Source organism: Vanessa tameamea, chromosome 26 (genome assembly GCF_037043105.1).
Source record: "Vanessa tameamea isolate UH-Manoa-2023 chromosome 26, ilVanTame1 primary haplotype, whole genome shotgun sequence".
Taxonomy (NCBI): Eukaryota; Metazoa; Arthropoda; class Insecta; order Lepidoptera; family Nymphalidae; genus Vanessa; species Vanessa tameamea.
In genome coordinates this window covers 3,059,273-3,083,754 of record NC_087334.1, presented here as the reverse complement: position 1 = coordinate 3,083,754, position 24,482 = coordinate 3,059,273, and the positions used below count along the sequence as shown (strand labels likewise).

Sequence of the window (24,482 nt, the reverse complement as noted above, 5' to 3'; positions counted from 1 at the left end):
CAATCATTTAGAATCTTAATAACCATAACAGAAGAGCAACACCATCTATTATATCAAGTCACGCTTCAATGTTCTAACTTATTTTTACTAACCATAATAAAACTTTCGCTTTTACGAAAGTTGTTTTAATTTAATCAAGCATGAATCTGCTGTTTTCCATTCAAGCGGAAGAACAAAAGCGAAAAAAAAAACTGAAATGCATCCTTTTGTTGTCTTATGGCCTACTTACAATACAAAGAAAGAGCATGGATCGTAATAAATGGGACAATGAATATATATCCTAGAATTAAATGTGTTTTTGAGAGTATTTTTTTAAATTTGACTAATATTAATCATGTAATATTGATATATATTTTTTTATATTAAATCGGCTATTCTACCCTTAAACTGACTTGGACAGATGTATGTGATGTGATAGGTCATTGATTTAGTTTTCTGCTAATCAATTGATTAAATATATAATGTTGAAGAAAAATTTATAACGGAGAAAACATGTTTTCCTTCAAAGCAGAGTATGAAATTAATTTTAAACACAATCAATGAAAATTCAAAGGTACTTGCTCCCTTCAGGGGCTTCCCACAAACTTCGGTAAAGATTCATGAGTACAAACCACTGTACTATACAATATGAGAGTATATAATATCTCCCACCATGATTAACAATATTAAATATGCCACATTATAAGATAGACAAATAATAATAACATAAAGATATTTTAATTTATAAGCAAGAGACACCACATTACATCATTTTATCATTTACTTGTCATTTCATTCATCCACTCACCGAACGCATATTGTATGATAAAAGAATGAAATGGAATCGGAAAAATTTTATTCCGATTACAAAAAATGTTATCCAAGGATTTCTCGACCCTTGTCACATTTAAATCAAAATAAAGAGTAAATGTTATAAAGGAAAGGTATATCAAATTTTTGTTTATCATGATGTAATTGTTAGATTGCAATTTTAGGATGAGAAGAGAACAAAATTTAAAAAATATATACATTATGTCATAAATTAATTACCGAACCACCTTTCTATGAATAATTGAGGGTTTAATGTAATATGAATGTATGAGTAAGAATGATTCAATGTATTATTTCGAATTGTACTAACAACGCTGCACACAGTCCACAGAGAAACCGATTGTTGTTGTTTTTTCTGCATTAATTATATAAACACTCATAATTATGCTAATTGAAAAGAATGTTCAGGCAATGCAACTTAAATATATGAATACATTTTCATTACGAGGAATGATTTATGCTTTTTAGAGTTCAAATGTATTTGTGTCGAGGTAATCACTGAAAATTGGGTGAATCCTTTAATTAAGTGTTTTCTGCCCAATTTTTTTTTCAATTTGCCTATAATTCATTTTAAATTAAACAAAATGATAGCAGTACTTAACAAAAAAAAAAAACATTTTTTTTTTTAATACCTTTTGTCATCAAGGTATGTGCAAGTGGTGCAAACTATGTATATATAAACTAAACTACACTTAAATAATTGTTGATCAATCGGTACCTCGTAATTTTAAAGATCAGGATGTAAGGCTCTTGAAAAAAATATATAAATAAAAATTATATGGTCGTATCGATGTTTTTATTGATATATAGGTAATTTAAATTACTTAATAAATAACATTTACTGAAATACAAAATACGCGCGCAAATTCGACACAAAACTCCCCTGCCGTATATTATAGACATATTAAGATTGACAGGTCAGAAATATATAGGCGTGATCTTTTCAAAACGAATATAAACCTGATATAGGTAAATGATAGACATCACACAATAAAAGCGATGATAAATATTATTGCTTACCGTATATTTCCAAGATTTCGTTGTTAGTACCAGCATTATCACAATGAACGCACAAAATAAATACAATAAAAATGGCTCCTAACGTGTAGTGAATATACATCTTTACAGTACAATATACACGAATTTTCGTGTGAAAACAGTTCAAATAATATATAAACACCACATTTTCACATCAACTGTATGTACATGTAATCTAAGCTCATTAACTAGTCATTTATTTTTTCTAAACTATTTCAATTAATCTGCCATCGAACTAGGACCCCGCCGTCTGTCATTTGCCTTGTCAATAAACAATCAATGTTGCCAATTGCAAATTATCTTTACTTCCAAGAATTATTAGAGGGCTAAAATAGTAATATGATTTATTAAGTTTAACTTTATTTTGAAAATATTTATTACTTGTGTAGCAAATTTTAATAGACACTTTAGTATTAAATATTTTTAACTTGAACAAAGCGTTAAATGTCCTGCTATAAAAAAGATAAGAATAGGCAGGAACCCTAACTCTAGATAAATATTTTTTTATTGGATTACTTTTTTATTTATATTAGGGAGTTCAAATTTAATCGTTACAACCTTTTCTATCAATAATTGTATTCATCATCAGAAATATAACTCTAAAATTTGAGAAAGGGGTCGTATAATTAGAGATTTACAGAAAAACAATTTCATTTATTTACTGAATTTACATTAAACATTATTCATATAGTTGTCACTTAATGTTTTTCTTCAAAAGTAGTTATTACCAATATTAAAATGTGTGTAATGACTCCAAGAAAATTTGAGTACTAATAAATTCTTAATTGTTTTGAAATTAGTAGAAGAATATGACGATTTGTAATGAAGTCGTAGGAAGATATATAACAATTATAAGTCTAAATTATAAGATATATATCAGATGCTATAATAATGTACTATGACCTAGGTGAGTTTACTACTACTTAATTATCATACTTCGGCAAAGTTGCAGTACATTTCAGGTTAAAAAGTTTATTTATTTGAAAAATAATATAAGCCTGATAGATAAATAACAAAGCAAAAGAGAATTTAATTAATATTTAACAAGATAAAAGATTGTTACAAAGTCATCCTAAATTAAATGTCAAAACTTTATTTTTTCACCACCATCATAAAAGAGTGGCGAGGGTTAAGGGACTGTACTTTTTCCCTTACCAAGCCGAGATGGATAGATTTTGTAAAACATTCAAGTTTCATGATAATTTTCAAGGATTGAATAACAATTTTAGTAGCTACTCTACTACTAATTTTGTTAAGTTACACATATTGTTTGTATATAGTTACAAAAAACTACGGTTATACATGGCAACTGGCAACACTTTTCAGTGGGATTGTTTGTTCGGCTTTGGGTGTCAGCCGCTTTGTAATTTTTTATTGTGATAATTTTAGAAATAATCAGTGATATCCCTGTGTAAGTGAACTGAAGATGGTGTAGTTACCGTGCGATGAGTTTTATGTGACAAAATATAGTGTACTGTACGTAAATGGCACCGTCTGCCGCCATGACGATGGTTCACTTGGTCAGGAAGTACTTCGTAACACTTGCGCTTTATTTTGGGTGTATCGCATCGTGTTATCCAGTTTTTGGTAAGTAATAAACAATAAATGTAAATAAGACCTATAATGACTAAATGTTTACATGCACATAGTTCATTTAAAAAGTACAATTTGCGTGAAAATTACAGGAACGTATTTTTTTTTTATAAACATTTACGGTCGATCTTGCGTTGTGTAGAAAAACTTTACTGAGCAACTAAACTTACTTAAACTGATTTATAGCACTGTATTAAATATATAAGAAAATAAATATTAAGAGGTCTTCTCGCCTGTACGTCCTCTGTTCTATCTATGAAAGCTAATAAGATATAATTTTAAAATTCACATGAATTTATTCTCCTTAGGAAAAATAACTGGTTTTATCCATAGAATTTATGCCAGGTGGTTAATACCTTACCCTTGGGTAAATAACAATTTTAAATGAATTTTTACTTACAATTTAAATTATTCAAAAACATTATTAAGGACAACTTTATTGTTTACGTAAATAATAAATGTCGCTATAAAATATATTTTTTATAAATATATATATTTCAGTATTTAAATAGTATATGAATATACTATTTAAATTTATTTATTATTTTTATTTTCATGCCGTCTGATATATTTTCATTATTTTTTTTGTTAAAAATGTTTTTTATTATTAAGTAATTTAATTAATAATGTCGAATTTATTTTGGTATTATTAAATAAAATGTCAGAAAAAAATAAAAATTGTTTACAGCTCAAGATACAGCCCAGATTTTAGATCTACAATTATACAAAATAGATGTTGGTAAGGATACAAATGTCAGCTGCAGTGTTTCACCCTCTGAAGCTTCTGTGGAGTGGCTATATAACAATGAACCTATTGCAATATCTGATCGGTGAGTTGAAATTAATCTTCATTGTAAAGGCTTCTGAATTAATCAGATATAGCTGAATGATATTGCACAGTCATTTTGTATACACTTTGAAAAATAACAGCTCATAAATTTCCCTCTGCTGGGTTAAGGCATTCTCTCTCTTTGAGAAAGAGGTTTGGAGATAATTCCACCATGCTGTTCCAATGTTGGATATAGATGTGATTGAATTTAGACACATGCAGGTGTCCTTCACCACTGAGCATGAGATGAATTTTAAATGTTAATTATTCACATGGTAAATGACAGCTGCTTGACTGGGCTTGAACCCGCAATCTTTGGATAAGATGCGTGTGTTCTAATCATTCGAGGAGTGGCTTTACACAAATTAATCATCGTTTATTTATTTTGTGTATTATAAATGTGCACAATTCTATAATAAGATGTGTTTATTTATTATATATAGCATATATTGATGGTAACTAATATTTGGAAACTACCAATGTTGGTCAGTACATTTAAAAAACTTGTTTCTTTCCTCTAATTAATATATTTTTTTACTGATCTGATGTAACAGGAATTTTTCATACAAAATGGCAATATGTTAGTGCATTTTTTAATACCCTAAAAGATTAGCATAACTATTAATAACATATTTATCTAATATATATAATTGGTATTTGGCTAAATTCAATTAACATGTAGAAAATTTATTTGTGGATAGTATTTTTTAATGATAATATATTGACTTGGATGATTAATTATTGAATTACTGTTATTGATGAGAACAAGTTTTATACTAAATTGGAGTTTAGGCAGTAAGTTTTTTTCTTAATATTGTCATAATTAATATTCCATTAATCATACAGTTTATTATATCAAAAGTTAAAATCACTCTTTACAAGTAGAAATATAACAAATAAAATCATAAGGGTGTTGCGTAGCTTGTATAGGAAGGTAAAACCCACTCATCAGTTATTCTATTAGTTATTCCAAACCATAATTACAAGTTTGCCTGTATTTTGTTTTGAAGGGTGAGTGAAGGATAAGGAATGGCTTTTTTGTACGTTTTTGTAATCCCATAATTGATGTTAGACAGAACATTGACCTTTGTGTTCTGAAATTTAAAAATTAATGAAGAATCGGTTAATTAAGATACAGTATATAAAAATGATTCAACCCTTTGTAACTTAAAAGTTGCTTTAATATTTATATTGATCAAATTTAATATGGAAATACTCAAAGTTCATTATCTACGTACAAACAAACTTACGTTATCATTACAATGAAATTTAAAAATTAAATAAATTAGATGATAAAGTTTATTTTTGTAATAAGTACTGTGTTCACTACTAAGGATGTGTTGTAATCAATATTTTGTTGTAAATATTATGACTGTTAGCACCATAGTTTGGAGACATTTCAATGCATAAATATCAGTTGGACTCAAATACACCGGGACACCTCTAAATTGCATGTTATACCATGATACTCCACCATGGGTGTGGAAAGAAACTTATGCAAACTCATTACTCCCTTTGCTCATGATAGTATGAGATGAATAATAAACACAAATTTCTCAAACATTAAACCAGCTTGGAATGAACTCCGACCATTCAAGTAAATGTAAAGTTACAAGAAAAATTTAATGGTTTATCTTTGTAATTGTGAATATGATGATATAACTTACTACCTATGTAGTTTACCTGTACTAATGTTATAAAGATAAAAGCTGTTTGTTTGTATGTAGCGGTTAATCTGCGGGAACACTTGATCCAATTATAAAATTGTTTTCACTGGTAGAAAGCTATATTATACCTGAGTCCTGTAGGGTATATATGTTTATATCGTATCATTTTTTTTTTATTAATAAATTGCACCCGTGCAAAGTCGGATTGGGTCGCTAGTTGCAATTATAACATTAAGGTATGTTTTATAACCATATAGAGTTACATTAACTTTACCATACAGCTTGTGTAACATGATAGATGCTATCAGACAGACAATGTTTTTGGCTTCTTTCATTTTAAACTCTTTAGAAACCTGAAAAATTTTAAGCCAGAAAATCTTTACATCATGTAAAGATGTTTGATGTTTTTTTGTGTGAAGATTGCCTAAATGTTTGTAAGTATTTTTTTAAGCTGGTATACAAGGGTGTCATGTACTCTGGATTGTTTTGAAGTGGCAAGGGGAGTGAGTTTCTTTTGAAATTCAGAGATTTGACGAGGCGCGATTGCGTGTACACCCCTCATGTCGCTACTCAAGAATTGCCCTTGCATTTTCGATTGTAATCCAGCCCTCTCCCGACCTTTTGTTTTAAAGTACTTTGTCCGAAATATAAATCCTAAAACTACAAAAGAATAACACAGAGGTAGTTAAAATAATTACTATCAAACAAATTATTATAATCAAATAACCACAAATAACTTAATAGTTTGCAATTAAAATTCTTACTTTATTAGTCCACGTCATATTTTTCACACTAAATTTTCATATAATTTGTCGGCACTTAAGTTTGCAGAATACTTAAAACGCGCTTTACTTTTAACCACACAGTGAGTGCACTCAACATTCGAAAAGCTTAACAAGATAACAATTTTGTTGATCTATTTTAAACCTTATCAGAAACAAAACAAAGTTGAATATTTTGCTAACTAAATATGAATTAATTCTTAGGGGTGAAGAGTAATTAACCATGTGAAAGCGACTTGGCGTTATAACATCTTTCCTAATTAAAAAAATTTTTGGTCACAGATTAAAACAAGAATTTGAAGAGCGGCTGTTACAAAAAAAAGATCTAGATGGAAACCCCCAGAAGTACAAGGTTTATAATTTGACAATTGCAAATGCCACTTCCAGTGATGACGGAAATTACACATGTGTAGTTAAACTCGGCGAAATGAGGTCTGATAAAACGGTCGTTTTAGATCTCAGCTTTCCAGGAAAACTAGTCAACAAGACCATGGGACCTATCAAGCAAAACGTCACCGATCAAAATAACGTTTCTATGAAGTGTATTTTTCAGCGTAAGTGTGACTGAATTATTATTAATGTATTTTTAAATACATTAAATTGAAACGAATACATTCGGTAGATGTGTTTTGTTTTATTTATTTAAAATGGTTAGTTCACATTAAAAAAGGCGGGTTTAATGATAATGCATTTTCTACCAAAAAAGGGAGCAAATTAAAATGTATTTGTACAAAGTCACTCACAGTTTCAGTATCACTTGAGTTCGTTAATTGATTGAGTACTATAATTCCAAAGTACTGTTTTTAGAATTATATATTTTTATTGATGTTGTCGTAATCAAATTTGTTACATTATTTCAGTATACAAACCCAGCGAAGTCAGATGGTGGAAGCAAGGTAAAGACGACGAAATAATAGATTTCTCACAAAAATCAGGAAAACGTATCGATCTCAAACATATTGAGAGCGAATTCGATCTACACATCCGGAGCCCAGAAGATAACGGTACATACATTTGCGAAGTTTGGGATTCGGTTACATCGACGAATATAACCGGTGAAATTGATATCATCGTGTTCGCTGCGCCACAAGTCGTTATCGATACGGTCATACCGATCAGTGCTTCTCAACTTTTCCTCAATTGGACAATCCGTTCGTACAATTCGCCGATAAAAACGTACAGCCTCATGTACCGTCGGCTACCGTCGAACGACTTCAGTTTATACACTCGGGAAAAAATCGGTATTAAAAATATATCGTTCGTCATGGAAGGTTTAGAAAATTCCACGAAATATCAACTTAAACTTGAAGTTGCAACCACATATGGACCTAGCAAGCCGCACATATACGAATCGACAGTACGTACGTTGGATAAGGATCCAATATTTGTACCAAATATTTCGATTAACGGCTTCTCGGCAACATCAGTGACGATCGGATGGGCTCCACCACCGGAAGATATAGCGGAATTGATACATTACTATCTCTTGGAAGCGAGGAAAATGGATGAGGTGGCACCGCGAAGCGCATATCATTCTAGAGATAGTAGGAATCTACCGTACATGTTTGACAATTTGGAACCGCATAGCACATATGTGTTCAGGGTAAGTTTTAAACTGCTTCCTTACTTACTCTTGCTTTACCCCAAAAAAATCGTAAACGTCCAAATTTGAAAATCTTCTAAAAATAGTCAAATAACGTTTTTTTTTAATGAATGTATAAAGAATTGATTAATTTTTCGTTTACTCGCCAAAAAACATTTTTTTTTTAATGAATGTATAAAGATTTTTTTAATTTTTCGTTTAGTCGCCAAAAAACTTGGTTAAGAGCAAAAAAAATAGCCACAGATGTCTTAAATATCAAATTGCCAATAACAAAAGAAGATTTCTATTTGAACCCCTTACCCATAATAAAATATGACAAAGTCTTTAGTTGCAACAGCTTTTGAGCCGAATCATGCTCAGCTTAGTCTGAAAATATACTAAAGCGTAGTAGTTTCGGATTTAATCTGTACCTACTTGAACAAAGTTATTTTTTAATCTTAAAATCTCATTCTTGAGGTATGTATCTTTTGTCAATTGTTCAAGGTTGAATGTTAATACAATTTGAATATGTTTTTTTTTTTCATATTTCGAGATACGATTTGCAGCTTCATGCTTGATTTACAAAGATTGGAGATGGAATTTGTTTTTTTTTTATTACCTGTTTAAATATAATTATATTTTTTAGTTGTTTCTGCTTTTATATATTTTATGGGGGGTATTGAACCTTTTCATTTATATTTTTTACCCCAAGTATGCTCTGGTTCTCGTTTTTGTTAATTTATATAGAAGATTACTTTGTTTTTGTATAATTTAGTCTTTGTTTGTTAAAGTTTATCTACATTAAAACATTATTTTTATTTTTTGAATCTATAGCGTTAATCAATATTATAATACCATTTAATGTTAATAAATATGCATTGTTAATGTTATAATCACTTTCTATTTACATAAATTACAGGAAAAAATAATAATGCATAGCTTATTCATACATTTGCATCAGACATACACAATTAAAATTTGTTCAAATATGCAGGATATTTGTTATAATTTATTTTACAATTATAAACTATGTTTTTTTTTTCCTTGTTGTCATAGGTTTGCGCATGCTCAGACTTCACAAAGCAGTGTGGGAACTGGTCAGCGGAGATGCAAGCGGCTACATTGGACGGTATCCCGGGTCGGCCCAGCAATGTAACAGTCCATTGTGCCAGCAGTTGGATCAATCTTACATGGCAACCTCCGCTGAAACCAAATGCTGAGATTAAGGGTTATACGGTGAGCTGTTTTTGTATGTATGTGTCAGTTTAGTAACTAGTTGATTGAATTTGTATGGTGTTAATTCGTATGTTATGGTCACTGGTGAAGGGTTCTTGATTGAAACTATGTTTCAGACGAAATTTTATACAGGATAGTTTAAGAAAATATTTAATTCACATCTATACTAAAATTATAAAAGCGAATGTAACTCTGTTTGTCTGTATGTTGCTCTAACAAAACCAAACTGCTGAAACGAATTTGATGAAATTCGTTATGAACCAAACTTGAACTCTAAGAAAGTCCTTGCGAGTTCAAGCTTGGTTCCATAGATTTCTTCATACGCGATTAAAGCCGCGGGCGACAGTTAGTATTTTTTAATGTATAGTTCCTTGCCCTAAGAATGAAGTATTTTTAGATGGAGTTAACTGGAAATGCAACCTACCGAGACCGATATGGTACAGTCAAGGAAGACATGTGGGGACCTCTTACAAAGTTTAAAACGAATGATTCGAGAAGTGTGAGGTGAGTTCAATAATATCAATCATATTCAGTAAAATCTTTAGAAAAGTTGACCTCAGGCGGGTAACCGTAGAACTAATAACTAAAAACTTACAAAATATATTACATAATATTCGTTTTGTTACGAGCTCTTGAAAATAAGATAATATATTAAAATAAATTTACTACCACAGGACATCAAATACAATAATTCGTTATAAGAATAGAATTATACAAAAGAAATAATTAAATTTTCAATCCATTTCCAACGGTCATTGAACATAAACGAACTACACAATGAATATTAGAGTTTTAATGGTGACGTGGTACCACACATATAGCCTTAAAAACAACATCGGTCCAAAAGAAAATCGACTTTACGATACGCGAAATAAGGTCTAGTTTAGTCCGCACCAACGGTCACAAAGTACCCGTCGAATGTAGCTCCAATGGCGTGTGCCGGTCCCAGGTTCGAGGAGCTGCAGCCGAACATGAACTACACGGTGCGGCTGAGCGCCATGACGCGCACGCGGCGGCGCGGCGACGAGGAGCTGCGCCACTGCGCCACCGCGCCCGCGCCGCCCGACGCGCCGCCGCGCCCGCGCTGGCGGAAGGTACCGGGCCCTCTGCTGCCGGCTCCCTTACTCTTTCCACTTATTATTATGTCGATAAACTCTCTAATCCGGGGATAAAATGTAGGCATGCATCTTCGACGACTTACTTTTGTGCACTCTTTACTATCCTATACTATTGGTACTATTTGGTACCCGTGTACCAGGAGGAAGGGGTACCAAATAGTGCCTTCTCTAACCACTTTTTTATGCCATACCGTGCAACCTCTTATGCTTAATATGTGTAATTTACCTACTGCACAATTTTTAGAGCTAAACCAAAATCTCAAGTACCGATTCAAGACGGTAAAAAGTTAAGTGATTTCGTTTAAAAAAAAACAACAACGGCTCAGATTAAAAAAATTACTACTTTTTTTCTTATTCTTCTGTCGTCCAATAATTCTATACTTTTTTTCACACCTAACAATATACCTGTCATCACAAGAAAAGAAAATATTAATCGATTTCTTTTTTAACTCTACTAACGTATTTATTTATCTCGCCTGTCTAGTCTCTCGCAGGGTTTATCATTAATTCTTACTCGGAGCCCTATCGCCTCTGCATTTACAATTGTACGTATATGTACTTACGTACAATTAATGTTTTTAGGTTCGTGAAAATGATAAATACGTATTCGCCATGTACCTACCGCGAATATCGGAGCGAAATGGACCTATTTGTTGCTACAGGTAAATATTATTAAAGTCGCCAGTTCTGTTCGACAGATTTTCTTGGTTCTAAGTATTTTCTTTACCGGATCGTTGATAGTTTCTTTGACTATATATGATCCTTGATAAATAAATAAATATATTTGTAAAACAGGGTATACATGGTGCGTTTGTTACCGCATTTCGACTGGAATAACCTACCACGACCCAAGGATATAGGTATCGTTGAATATGAGGAAGCGCATGGAGTTATACCAGTTTTGGGAGCGTATATCACTGATGTTTTCTCCAAGTATGTATACATGTTTATAATAATAGTCTAAGATTATATTTGTAACGCCCACATTAAATTATTTATTCTACTGACAAATATTATTAATTTATTCTTTCAAAATTATCATTTGAATACTTTATTGAAAAGTAGATATCGCTCGCGTGTAAGGGGGAGGGGGGAGTTCGGGTGGTTGTAGGTGTTAGTTGTAAATTTGTCCATAATTTGAATTCCATTAAATTCTGTTGATTAGTGTAGCCGTGAATGCGTAACAGACATACTGTCACATTCATAATATTAGTATAGATACACATAATCAGCCTGTAAATTTCCCACTGCTGGGCTAAGGGCTCCTCTCCCGTTGAGGAGAAGTTATGGAGCATATTTCACCACGCTGCTCCAATGCGGGTTGGTGGAATACACAAGTGGCAGAATTTCGTTGAAATTAGACACATGTAGGTTTCCTCACGATGTTTTCCTTCACCGCCGAGCACGAGATGAATTATAAACACAAATTAAGCACATGAAAATTCAGTGGTGCCTGCCTGGGTTTGAACCCGAAATCATCGGTTAAGATGCACGCGTTCTAACCACTGGGCCATCTCGGCACACACATACACATGGTGTAATAATTTTATCAGTATATGGAACGGTGCTGGGCTCTACGATACGACTTTCGCCTCATATAGTCCTTACCTTGTAATCTATTCCAATCGAAGACAGAATAAAGATAAACAGATCTTAGATTTACGTGTTCCTCGCAATTTGCTAATATCTCAGCTATATTGTACCTCACTAACAGTTCCTGATTAATATCTTTATTATATTTGTAAAGCAACATTATTCCACTTCACTACTTATATCCACTTATATTTTACTTCCAAACTTACAACAACAGCTTCGTCGACATTTTTTTCAAATTCATTTTGAATATCATAGATTATTCAAGACTTCGACCAATGTTTTCGCGTCAATTAAATGTCAAATGTTATTTATTTCGCCTTTGTCCTCTTGTGATTGCAATAGGCTATAGTTTATAATGCCAGGTTATCTTTGAATATGTACCAAAATCCTTTAGTGTTTAACGTTTACCAGATCACAAACCTCTTCGTGCATCTTGTTCAGATATGAAAAACCACCATAGACAGTTTATCAATATCTCATTTAATGATTGTAGTACTTCACGAAACGAAAACGAATGCCTTTCGTGAGATCAGAGTGAGAGTCTATCCGTCTTCACCTAACTGACTTAATCGACATTGTAACCCAACATAACAATGACAACCACAGAAAAGCAACCAGCAATGACATTGACGTTTTGTGAGTTTGACAATTGACAAGCTACACGTTCTCATGAGTGACATTGACATTAAGGTTTCGCGACCTTGACAACTAACATCTAACTGTCAGTTTAGGTAACATCTTGGTTACACGCTACGAAGTATATATTATGCCAAAAATAATTCTTGACAATTCTATTACAGCGACAACTTCCCATCGGAATCTGAACTGATAATTGGGGATGGTAAAACCTACTTCAATCCAGAGGATCCAGGTCTTAACCGAGAGCCGTGTAAACGATGCCTTACGAAACCGAGACGAGCTTACGAGATCTCCCCTCCTCCTCGACTGCCCGTAACTACCACCCCAACTACAACCAGGGACGAATTCTTTGAGGACGAGATTGATACTACAGCCGAGCCGGAAGAAGAGAAGAGGGACAAAAGGTCTCCAGAATTAGAGAGGTACTTTTTTCGTATATACATAACATAAACTTATGTACAATCTTAAGGTTTAATGTCTTTGGGTATACATATGTATGTATATTTATTTTTGTGATAATTGAAGATTTGATGTATCAAACTAGTTTGGCATTTCTTATCATTGACTTATGCATTTAGTTTTTATTAATGTTTGCTTATAGTGTTACCATGAAAATCAAATTGAAACTCAAATCATATATTTTATCCAAGTAATTTCTTACAAGTTTTTTAGTATTGTTCTTTACAAGAATACTTAAGCGCCAATCTATTATCATATTCTTAACTCACTTGGAAGAATCAACATAAAAGTCTATATGTTTTGCACATATTATAAAAGATAAACATAAAGAAAACATCCGTTAAAGAAATGCATTTTGTGTAAAATTAATGATTTTTGTAGGGATTACATGAAGAATCCGATGATGATGGATAGACAGGTGGAGATTGAAATAAAAGAAGAGCTGCTAGTCAAAGATGGTCTTCTGGATCCGTCTGCTAATTACACCTTGTTCATTGAACTAATACGTATGTATTAAACTAACTCATTCAAATGGATAATTATGTTTTTCAAATTTAATTAAAAAAAAAAAAACCAGTTATTTAAATTATTTCAATAACAGTATCAGTAAACTACTCGCGAATGCCTAACCTTGCAAGGACTGTATAATTATTTTTGTTATCGGTTTTGTTGACGGTACTATGGTCCAAATCTTCAACTAAGTGTCAAGAACATAATCCAAAGTTTCATTTCAATCGAATGAATGATGTTGAAACAAAAAATCTCACTCAAAAGAATTGCAGTTTGAGTCTCGAATAAAATAAATTTTAGTTTTTTTTTTTTTTCATTAATATATTTAAAAAATCGTACATAAAGTAATGATGTTACATTTTATTTTAGCTGGTTCAGAGGAAGACGAGCCTTTATATAGCGAGTACTTGAACGTGTTAATGGCGGCTGCTACTCCAGTTGCTCCACCACCCACTACGACATTGGAGATAGCCTTACTGGTAAGTCACCATGTAAATAAACAATAGTCACGAAATCTATGTAAAAAATATCCTTCGGCTGGGAGTGGTCGAGTCATACAACAGTCGCTCAAGGTGTCGGTCCGCAGGTGACGTGTGTTGTGGCGGCGCTGGTCGTGGTGGGCGCGGCGGCGCTGTGCGTGCGGCAGGCGCGCCGCTCGCGCAAGCACCACCACCACCACGACCGCAACCCGCTGCAGGCCGCCTTCAGGTACGCGACACAAATACATAAACACACATAAATAATGCCAGTCTCTATTTCTAGTAAATATTATTTCATAAATTTAATTTTATATACAAATAATGTATTTATTATAATAATAAGGATGTAGAGTTCAGTCATTTAATTTAAAAATATAGAATTATACACTTAAAGAAAAACAAGTTTGTTATTTTTTTGCCGTACCATCTAAAATATTAACCCATTTTTTAAATTTTTTTTGAGACTACGGTTTTTTAATGCCTTAAATCATTATTGAAACTACTAACACTGTCGATGTTTCAGATATGTGGTAGACCATATTGGTGGTAGACAACAGCTGATAAGTGCAGTTCCACCTGACATGCCGCCAATCGCAAAGGAGGACCTCGCAGCTGCTTATGCTGAAAGACAAGCAGACTCTGATTACGGATTCCAGAAAGAATTTGAAGTAAATATTAATATAATAAGCTTGCTTAGATGTGTGTATGTCTATAGACGGTGGTGACTATTTACCATCAGGTGGCGCATTTGTCCGTCCGCCTACCTATATCATAAAAAAGGTTAATTATTAAAAACAAACCCTTTAAATAAAATAAAAAGCTAAAAATGTTTGTGCAAACCAAGCAATTCTATAACTCATATATTCCAAATAACTCAAATAACTAAATCACTGTTCTAACCCAGCATATTAACCCATCTTTAGTCTTTTCGAATGGAAGAAGGAATAAAATAAACAAACCTTAGATTTACGTATGCTATGCGATTCAAATCAATTCAACATATAGTTTATAAGTAGGCTCATAAAAGCACTTTTGAATCGCCATGTTAGTGTTGAATTCATGTAAAAATCACGCAAACATTTTGTTACGAAGAAATATATATTAAGAAATAAACTGCGTTTATATTTTAAAAAAACGTATATTAATATATTAATTACGAAAGCAAAATCTAGTTGTTGCAGATGCTACCCGAATGCTTCCCTGACCGAACCACGCACGCTTCAGAAGCCAGAGAGAACCAACCGAAGAACAGATATCCTGACATCAAAGCATACGACCAGACTAGAGTCAAGTTAACACAGATCGACGGAATCTCTGGATCCGACTATATTAACGCTAACTACGTCATGGGTTACAAGGTATGATATAAAACTATTTTTGAGCCAAAGCCTTTTTACTCGGCTCACAGTAGAGTGAACTGGTAGAAAATGTCACCTAAGGAAAAACCGTTGCCCCCTCCTGGTGACCTTTCTATCTCTTTCTCTATATCTCTGTCTATTAAATTATTTGGTTAAGGATTATTAAAACTTTTATTTTGTTATTGTTTTAATTCACACAATATTTAATATAATTTTTTTTCTTGACATTTAATTATTTTTAACTGCTGACATATTCCATTGAGTCTGTTTATTAAATACTTTTTTTTTACATCTAACATTTAAAACAACTGCCCTGAATAAATTAATTTGTAGCCAGTGTCTGTATATCGAAATTTGTTTAGGCATTTAAAAGTTATGGTAGAATAAAAAAAACTCACAAACACACGAGTCCTGAATATGTTTCCATTGTCCAAAAGGAGTGCTCTTTTGGACAGTTGTGTATTAAGAATATCTATATATTTACCCATATTTTAATAGTTAGGATATATATTTTAATATTATACAGGAATATTATATTCGTTTTTTTTTTTGGCTTTCTTAACAATCTCTAAATCTATTTTGCATATAGCAAATTCATAAAGGATATTATTGTTAAGGAAACGATTATGTTTTCCTTATTAAAAAAGAAATTTATCTTTAATTTTTTTCTATTAAAATACTTTTTTCTTTCCTGTCTAATCTATTTTGTCTGTCCTATTGCTAACAAAGGACCCTTCGGAACTTAGCCAGGTATTGCATGTATTCTAGCTTTATTAAATTACGGTCTCTGCTCATCTAAGAAACCTCTCGCGTGTTTCCATGATGAATAAAAATAATAAATTAATTTCACAGGAACGCAAACAGTTCATATGCGCCCAAGGTCCAACCGATACAACCGTGAATGACTTCTGGCGAATGATCTGGGAACATGGCTTGGAGCTTATCGTGATGCTGACGAACCTCGAGGAGTACTCCAAAGTGAAGTGCAGCAAATATTGGCCCGATGAAGTGAGGGGCGTCCGCGCGTTTGGCAACATCACGGTGCATCACGTGTCTGAGAAACGGTTAGTGGTGGTCGAATCGTTAAGTTTTTTCTGTGATTTTGTTTCTGTAATATAAAATTAATTTCTGAGAATATAAAATCTGAGAAGTACAAACTATATGGTTATAGGATTTTCATTTGTTATTTGATTAAACATTATTTTAAGAGCGAAATATAATTTACAATAGTCTTGTTGTGGAACTTATATTTATTTCGAGACTTCGAGGTCGGGTCTAAGGGAATCGTAGTGAAAATTAAATTCATAAATCAATGACAATTAATACTTGATCCTTTCCTAACAGCTACTCGGACTATATAGTAAGAGAGCTCAAAATCTCCAAACAACCTTTGAATGCCGACGGACAGCCTATAGTGGAAAATAACGGAATTGCGAAGAGGAATGGTGGTTTGTATTTATTTTACATAATTTTATTGTAAACATTAACTAAACATAACTAGTTTGACAGGATTAAAACCTTTTTTGCATTAGTATTACTATGACTAGCATATAAGGTTGCAGATCCAGAGATTGGGGTTCAATTTTCGTTACAGTCCCTTGACAGGAAGAAGTTATTGGGACTTTCTGTGATGATTAAATACTTAATAGCAGACTGGAGATTTGACAATGGCAGTGGCAGCACTGTCGTGTCACGGAAAGCGTAACGGATTACCGTTTGGCTTTAGGATTTTAAGAATTCAGGGAAAAGATAGGCTTGTATTTGTTTAATATACTTGTGGTCTATAATACCTCATATGGCTAATAGCCATTAAAATGGAAAATTGTTATAAGAAATAGATAGCAACATTTTTAAGTCCTGGCAATAAGCTTTTTCAAAGTTTTAAAAAGCCATATTGTTACTGAATAAAAAAAAACAACAGGATTTAATATAAGAAGAATATTAACATTATTGTAGATTGTGGTATCGGTGATGCCAGTGCTCCAACATCGCCGAGGGAGCTGAAGGGCGAGACACGACTAGTTCGACAGTACCACTTCCTCATGTGGAAGGACTTCGCGGCTCCTGAACATCCACATTCCATACTTAAATTTATCAAGGTATATGAAACGTGACGTGAGCGTGGACGTGAACTTATTACGTAAAAGCTTACTTAAAAATAGCTTACTTTACTTATTTTAATAAGTTACGTAATTTTTTTTGGATCTAATTAATTAATTATTTTCTTATATTCCCAATTTACGGATAACTGTCTATACAGAGGGTCAACGAAGCGTGGTCCAACATGGTTGGTCGGCCGGTGGTGGTCCACTGCTCGGCTGGAGTCGGACGGACTGGTACGCTGGTGGCGCTGGACTGTCTCCTGGAGCAGCTGCGTGCCACGGGTCACGCCGCCGTGTTCAACACCGTGGCCGAGCTGCGTCGCCAGCGGAACTTCCTCGTGCAATCGCTGGTAAGTAAGTGAACGAGCGAATGATTGAGTGCGTATTCACTGCCTTCCGAAGCAAATCGTGCATCCGTTGACCTTGAAAATATCACAAGAAATTACATTATATTAATGTTATAATGTTTATTCGTATGTATTTATCTTTATTTTTATGTAGAAACAATACGTCTTCGTGTATCGGGCCCTCGTTGAATACGCGCACTACGGCGACACCGAAATACCAGCGTCAAGACTGAAGAGTTCCATCGATCGTCTCCGGAACACACCAGAGGGTGCTGACAAGTGCCTAATGGAGCACGAATTCGAGGTACAAATATTATCTATATCTATTCAAATTCACCAAATATTATAAATTCTAAAACGTGTTTCTAAATGTCATACTATGTACATACATAGCAAGGGAAGCAGTACATATATTTTGTATTGACATAGTATAGATTTATTCACTTAGGCCGGTGCGCTGCTCCACGTTCAACTAAAGGTGCTACCAAAAATAAAATAAGATTGGATGTCTTGCTGTCTTTACTTCTAGTCGTCTCACGCACGTCCAAGAAATCTTTGAAGCGCGAGTATCAAAGGCACATAGTAATGCACGCCGACAATAATAGAATGTGCAGGAGAACGCCTTCGTGATTGAATATATCTATATATGAGCGAGTTTCCGAAATAGGAAAATGTCCCTGCATACTATTAACCTCTTTTCGTTTTTAGAAAATGATGGAGCCGCCCGTGGCCGAGCCCGCCAAGTCGTGCGCGGCGGGCGGCGCGGAGGAGCTGCGCGCGCGCAACCGCAGCGCCGAGTGCCTGCCCTACGACCGCAACCGCGTTATCCTGGCGCCGCTGCCCGGCCGCGACTACTCCACCTACGTCAACGCCTCCTTCATCGAAGGTCAGCGGCCTGCTGTACTGTAGTTTAACTTTTAACTGCCGATTCATAAATTCAAAATATGGCATATTATTTAACGCAAGATTATATAGATGATAACAAAGCGTGAAGCTAATACTTGTTGGCTTTCAGGCAGAATATTTTATATAATATATATAATTGTATTTAAATGACATAACTTAGTTTTTTCAAATGTTGCAAAAGAGTAACTACTGATTCTAAACCAGTGCTAACTTTGCTTTTAATACAGTTCTGTGAAATCTATGATTAAAAGGTCCTCTTAACAGCCTACTAGAATAAATCATATATGATTTTGATTGTTGTTTCTATTTCAGCTTATGACAATACAGAAGGGTTTATTATTACGCAAGATCCTCTACCCGGTACAATTATGGACTTTTGGCGAATGGTGTCCGAGCACAATGTTTCGACCATCGTTATGTTAAGCGAGGTAATTCTACTACATAAAAAGTATTTAAATACGATTCTAGAATAAAATAACTTATGTCAGTGTTCAATGTAGTGTAAATTGTTTTTTAAATAAAAATGTGGGTACTTTCAGTTGGGCGATGGCAAATGTCCACGATACTGGGATGATGGTACGGTGCAGTACGAACATATCTCTGTCGAGTACGAGGAAAGCGAATCCTGTCCGTATTACACGAGGCGTCAGTTCAGAGTTACAAACAATAAGGTGATTATTTACAATTTATTTGTTAAATAAATTAAATAACTCACAAAAGAAAAAGTTAGGTATTATTGTAGGTATGTTCTATATTCAAAAATATCTATCTAATATTTTTTGTCTAAATTACTAAATCTAAATACTAACAGTGAGCATAGTGTTCTTTATACTGCATATGATGACGTGTAGTCGGAGGTCTAGTGACCGGAGCTAAGTCGAGGTGACGGTTGTCGTGACGTGTGCGTTCCAGAGCGGCGAGTGGCGCTGCGTGCGGCACCTGCAGTACCAGGGCTGGCCCACGGCGGCGGGCCACGTGCCCGAGGTGACGCGCGGGCTGGCCGAGCTGGCGGAGCTGGCGGCGCCGCTGGAGCGCGACGAGCACTCGCACACGCCGCTGCTCGTGCACTGCCAGTCCGTACACCCTCACGCTACTACTGGCATTCACGTGCCAGATTAAACATTTCGTCAAAACATTTATATTCATATAATAACTGATTTTTATGAATAATTTAACTCAACTGCTTTATATTCAGTGTATATAAGGAGTTGATTTCTAATAGATCAACTTTTTAAAAAGCTAGAGCATCATAATATCCTAGCCTAAAATTTGCTAGTAATCAGTAAAAGCATTAAAATGTCAACACCGATTTGTAGTGGTCTCATTGCAGTTGTTGTCATCTAGTTCTTACCGAACCAGATTGCATAGATTATCCTATACTAAAAGTGATAATAATATCCCAGCGCTTAAATTAATGAAGTCTTGACGCGAGTATAAAAGAGGTTTTCGATCGTGTGCAGACTGGGCACGGAGCGCTCGTCGCTGTTCGTGGCGCTGTGCGTGCTGATCTGGCAGCTGCGCGTGGAGCGGCGCGTGGACGTGGCGTGCGTGGCGCGCAAGGTGCGATCGCAGCGGGCGCGCACCATCGACACCTTCGTGAGTACCGCACGACAATACTCTTCCTTATTCACTCGATTATGCAACGACGAGCTAATAGACCAAGCGGTGACCTGACCTGACCAAGCTGTATCCTGACCTGTGAAACTGACTGAAATACAAAAAACGAGACGGCCGTTTCGAATGATGTACCTTTCGCTATTTATAATGTATTAAAAATAAACACTAAAATAAATTAACAACAATTGAGATTATTTAAATGAAGATATGGGAAAGAAATAAAAGGGAAAGGTTATAACACTTTCTTTACGTGATGATATCTGCTTGTTCACTCTAGTGTTAACCGCGTAAGAGAACTTCGTTCCAAAAATATTATTATTTATATTTGATCTCATATAATACTGATATTTTGTAAATATATTTCTTTACAGTTGCAGTACGAATTCCTACATCGCGCCATATTAAATTATGCGGAACTACACAATCTTTTGGAGGACAGTTAAACTATTTATTAAGTGTGCTGACTATATTTTTAAATTCTGTCCTTAAATACTCTTGGAAAAAGAGTAAAGGTTCTTTGACTCACCAAAAATTGAGGCTAGCTGCCATTTTGTGCGTACATTTTTAAATACTACGCGCTATCAAGCTAAATTAAACTTTCATAATATTAATTATGGTTTAAAATTGCCTAAAAAGTAGACTTACTTGAAGCAAATACTTACAATATTTTGTTTATAAACTTATTTCATCGTGAAAATTTATTGTCCTAGTTATAAGCAATAGTAAACAGATAATTCATAAAATTTTACTAGAATAAATATAGCAATTTTGAACTCTAATTTATATGACATAAGAAATATAATCGGTTGTACGTTAATGATAAGTGTTGCCAGAACTGAATGTAGTGTAGGTGCTTGTTTATATTTCTTACGTTTACACTGCTAATGACATCCTGAATAATATATAATTTGACTTTTTTTTATTTTAAGAATATTTAATGCTTACGTAAATGACGTCATATTTGAGACAAAAAACCAAGAAACTATTATTATTATATAAGATTTACGAACGATTTTTTTAAATCATATACACGCTGTTCGCATATTCGAAAATCAATATTAAAAATTTTTGTCCTCAAATTATTGAAGTAGCGCTTAGGTAGCTAATGTTATTACCGAATTAACTTCCCAGTAGCTTTTATTGTTTGCCATAAATATTTCGTATTAAAAATGTTTTTTTTTGTAAAAGATTTAGGTAGGACTATATTTAGTTCAAGGACGACTTAGATCTGACAGCAATAAGTTGTGCTTATATAAAATTATATTCCATCGTCGACCTTTTAATATAAGTATCGATTATGTTATTATTTTGTTGGTGTGTAAGCATACCAAATAAAAAAATATGTCCAAAGAGTGTCGGAGTGTTACTGAGTTATAGTATGTATTTATTTTTAAAATCTATACGCCATATAAGCATTTTGTAATCTTTTAGTTGATATTACATTAAATACGTATAAAAATTAGGTTTTTTGAAAACCTCCGATATATTTAAGGCCCCAAAAATTATAAAATTATACAATATTCGAGCGCAAATTGAGCGGCTCGTTTGTGTGACTGTGTAAATTAATATAAAAAAAAAGATCTTAAAAAAAAATCACCCTGTAAATAGTCCATCACATACATAGGGATATATAGGGTTATCTGATATTATTGAGAATCGTCACGAAACACAGTCTCGAGGAATTTTTCGATGTATTTTCGATGTGTTTAAAATTTTTTATTTTGTTAAGTGACGGCGTTAAAGAAACTTCTTGACGCCGTACGACTATCTTGTATTTTGTAGTTAGGCTAAGTTATCAACTTAGATTTTGTATGACCTAATATAAATATACACTAAATTGGTATGTCCGTGTGAATATTATCAACTGCGATGTTTAAAATTATAAATACTAAAGTAATAATGATGATAGTTCGTTCTGATCCAAATTTGTACAAATAATTAATTAATGACAACAAAAAATATATTTTAATACCTTCTACATACTATTGTAGTTCGAAATTTTACGTGAATTTCAATAATGAATGTTATATTACGACCTAAAAAAATGTATTGTAAATGTATGTAAGATTAATGTTGCCAAAATTTTAATGAATAAGTATTCGTTTCGATATTTAAATGCAATACAGAACCAAAACTAATGTAAACAAAAATGTAACGTCACTTCACTCATTTGACCTGGATATTTCACATTAAGTGTGCCCGGAGACGTTTCTCTTTAAACTTTGTACAAATTCTGTAATGAACTTACACATATCGTCGCTGAAGTAATTTATGAAAAGTTATAATTCAGAATGTACCAGTATTATGTTTCATATGCCAACTTTCATTGTTTATACTCAAACAAACAAGATTTGATACTTGTTTGAAATTATATTGAACATCGCAGTTTTCTGATTGATAGTCGACATTTTTAGACAGTGAATTGTTTTTTTTATAAAAGTGATAACTAGTATCAAAGATTCTCTGCCCGTAGTCTTATAAAATATGATTTATCGCACTTTCTGTCCGTTGTGGACCGCTAAAGTGACGTTTAACTCTCGTAGTATATGATAAAGAACGCATCTAAGGTATATAAAAATCAATGTACAAATAATAAAAAATAAAGGAGAAAGAGAGACTCAGATCGTCTGAAACGCCTTTACATTGCGTGACGTATTCTGCCAGTTCACTCTACTGTAAGCTGCGTAAAAAGAGCAAAAAGAGAATAGACGGCATTGACTTTTCTGTAACATTGCGGACACCGAATCTTTAATACTATAATATATTTAACAATGATATAATTATAAATGAAAATGTATTACAACATTCCAGAACTTTCTCGTATTGAAACGAAGTTGTTTCCATTTTAAACTTCTAAGTTGTAACAGTTGTTATTGTAAAAGGTCGTATGTAAAATTTAAAATTCAAAACGTATTTCATACTTGGAACTATTGTAGAGTTTTCAATAAATACGACATGACACATCAAAGAAACATTTATATAAGGATAAATTTAATTCATTAATTTTTATACATGAGAAAATAGGACCAAATTATTACGTGGAGTACTGAACTCTTGTAAAATACCAAGTTTTTACATACGCCCTTTTCAAATAACATAAACGATAAAAAACTTATACGAAAAGTATTGTGTTATGTACTTTGGAGTTTTCTATAAAGTCATATGTATAAAGAAATTGTATAAATTGAATAGTTTGTATTATAAAAATAAATATACTGCTGACTCTTCCCATTGCAATTGTATACAATATTTTATATAAGTTTTAAATAGTGGCCTAGCCTAGACCTGATCAGGTCTCGGGTAAGTTTCTACGGCTAGACCAAATGTTGATAGTCGTGGTAACGAATGTCTAAGACATCCTTAATCTTTTTTGACTTTAAGTTTCACTATGCAAGATTTCAGCTAGCATTATTTAGAAGTATGTTGTGTATTATACCTCTTGAATCAGTGATTGAACTTCAGATAAACCATTGTTAAAACTGATATATATATTTTAAGATTATATATATTTTCCATACAGTAACCAGTTAAAATTTCTTTATATAACTTTCCTTTAAGTCTTTTTTTTTAATATTGAATGTTGAGTATTCTTGGTTCAGTTCAATTAAATTATTAAAGCATAATAGAGTCCCTGTTATGCTTTAATAATTTTCCTTTTATGTTTAATATCTTGAACTAATTTGACAGCACTAAAAATATCGCTGTACCCTTCTTATGTGTGGGAATAAAAAAGGATAGAAAGCTTTTTGATTCGTAGTGACTATCGTTTAGAATATATATATGACATATTTAAATCAATGTATTTAATGTAATT

The 24,482-nt window shown here is 33.1% G+C and overlaps 2 protein-coding genes across 3 annotated transcripts in view; one reads left to right on the top strand and one right to left on the bottom strand.

Moving 5' to 3' along the window:
- LOC113393842 (uncharacterized) overlaps positions 1-2,110 on the bottom strand; it is a 34,752-nt gene extending 32,642 nt beyond the window's left edge. For both annotated transcript variants that reach the window (XM_026630931.2, XM_026630940.2), the window contains exon 1: positions 1,831-2,110. In XM_026630931.2, the coding sequence (XP_026486716.2) occupies positions 1,831-1,930 (100 nt within the window). In that variant the 5' untranslated portion in view covers positions 1,931-2,110. The remainder of the gene's footprint in view (positions 1-1,830) is intronic.
- A 1,060-nt stretch (positions 2,111-3,170) lies between these two features.
- LOC113393855 (tyrosine-protein phosphatase 69D) lies at positions 3,171-22,715 on the top strand. Its single transcript, XM_026630951.2, has 26 exons — positions 3,171-3,435; positions 4,130-4,271; positions 7,002-7,273; positions 7,580-8,322; positions 9,358-9,537; positions 9,935-10,041; positions 10,487-10,631; positions 11,238-11,317; positions 11,451-11,588; positions 13,052-13,312; positions 13,731-13,855; positions 14,229-14,338; positions 14,446-14,567; positions 14,862-15,006; positions 15,511-15,696; positions 16,549-16,760; positions 17,041-17,144; positions 17,653-17,795; positions 17,957-18,148; positions 18,300-18,449; positions 18,854-19,031; positions 19,364-19,479; positions 19,591-19,722; positions 19,964-20,124; positions 20,512-20,647; positions 21,040-22,715. The coding sequence occupies exons 1-26, from the start codon at positions 3,333-3,335 to the stop codon at positions 21,109-21,111; spliced, it is 4,455 nt and encodes a 1,484-aa protein (XP_026486736.2). The 5' UTR covers positions 3,171-3,332; the 3' UTR covers positions 21,112-22,715.
- Positions 22,716-24,482: the final 1,767 nt, after the last annotated feature.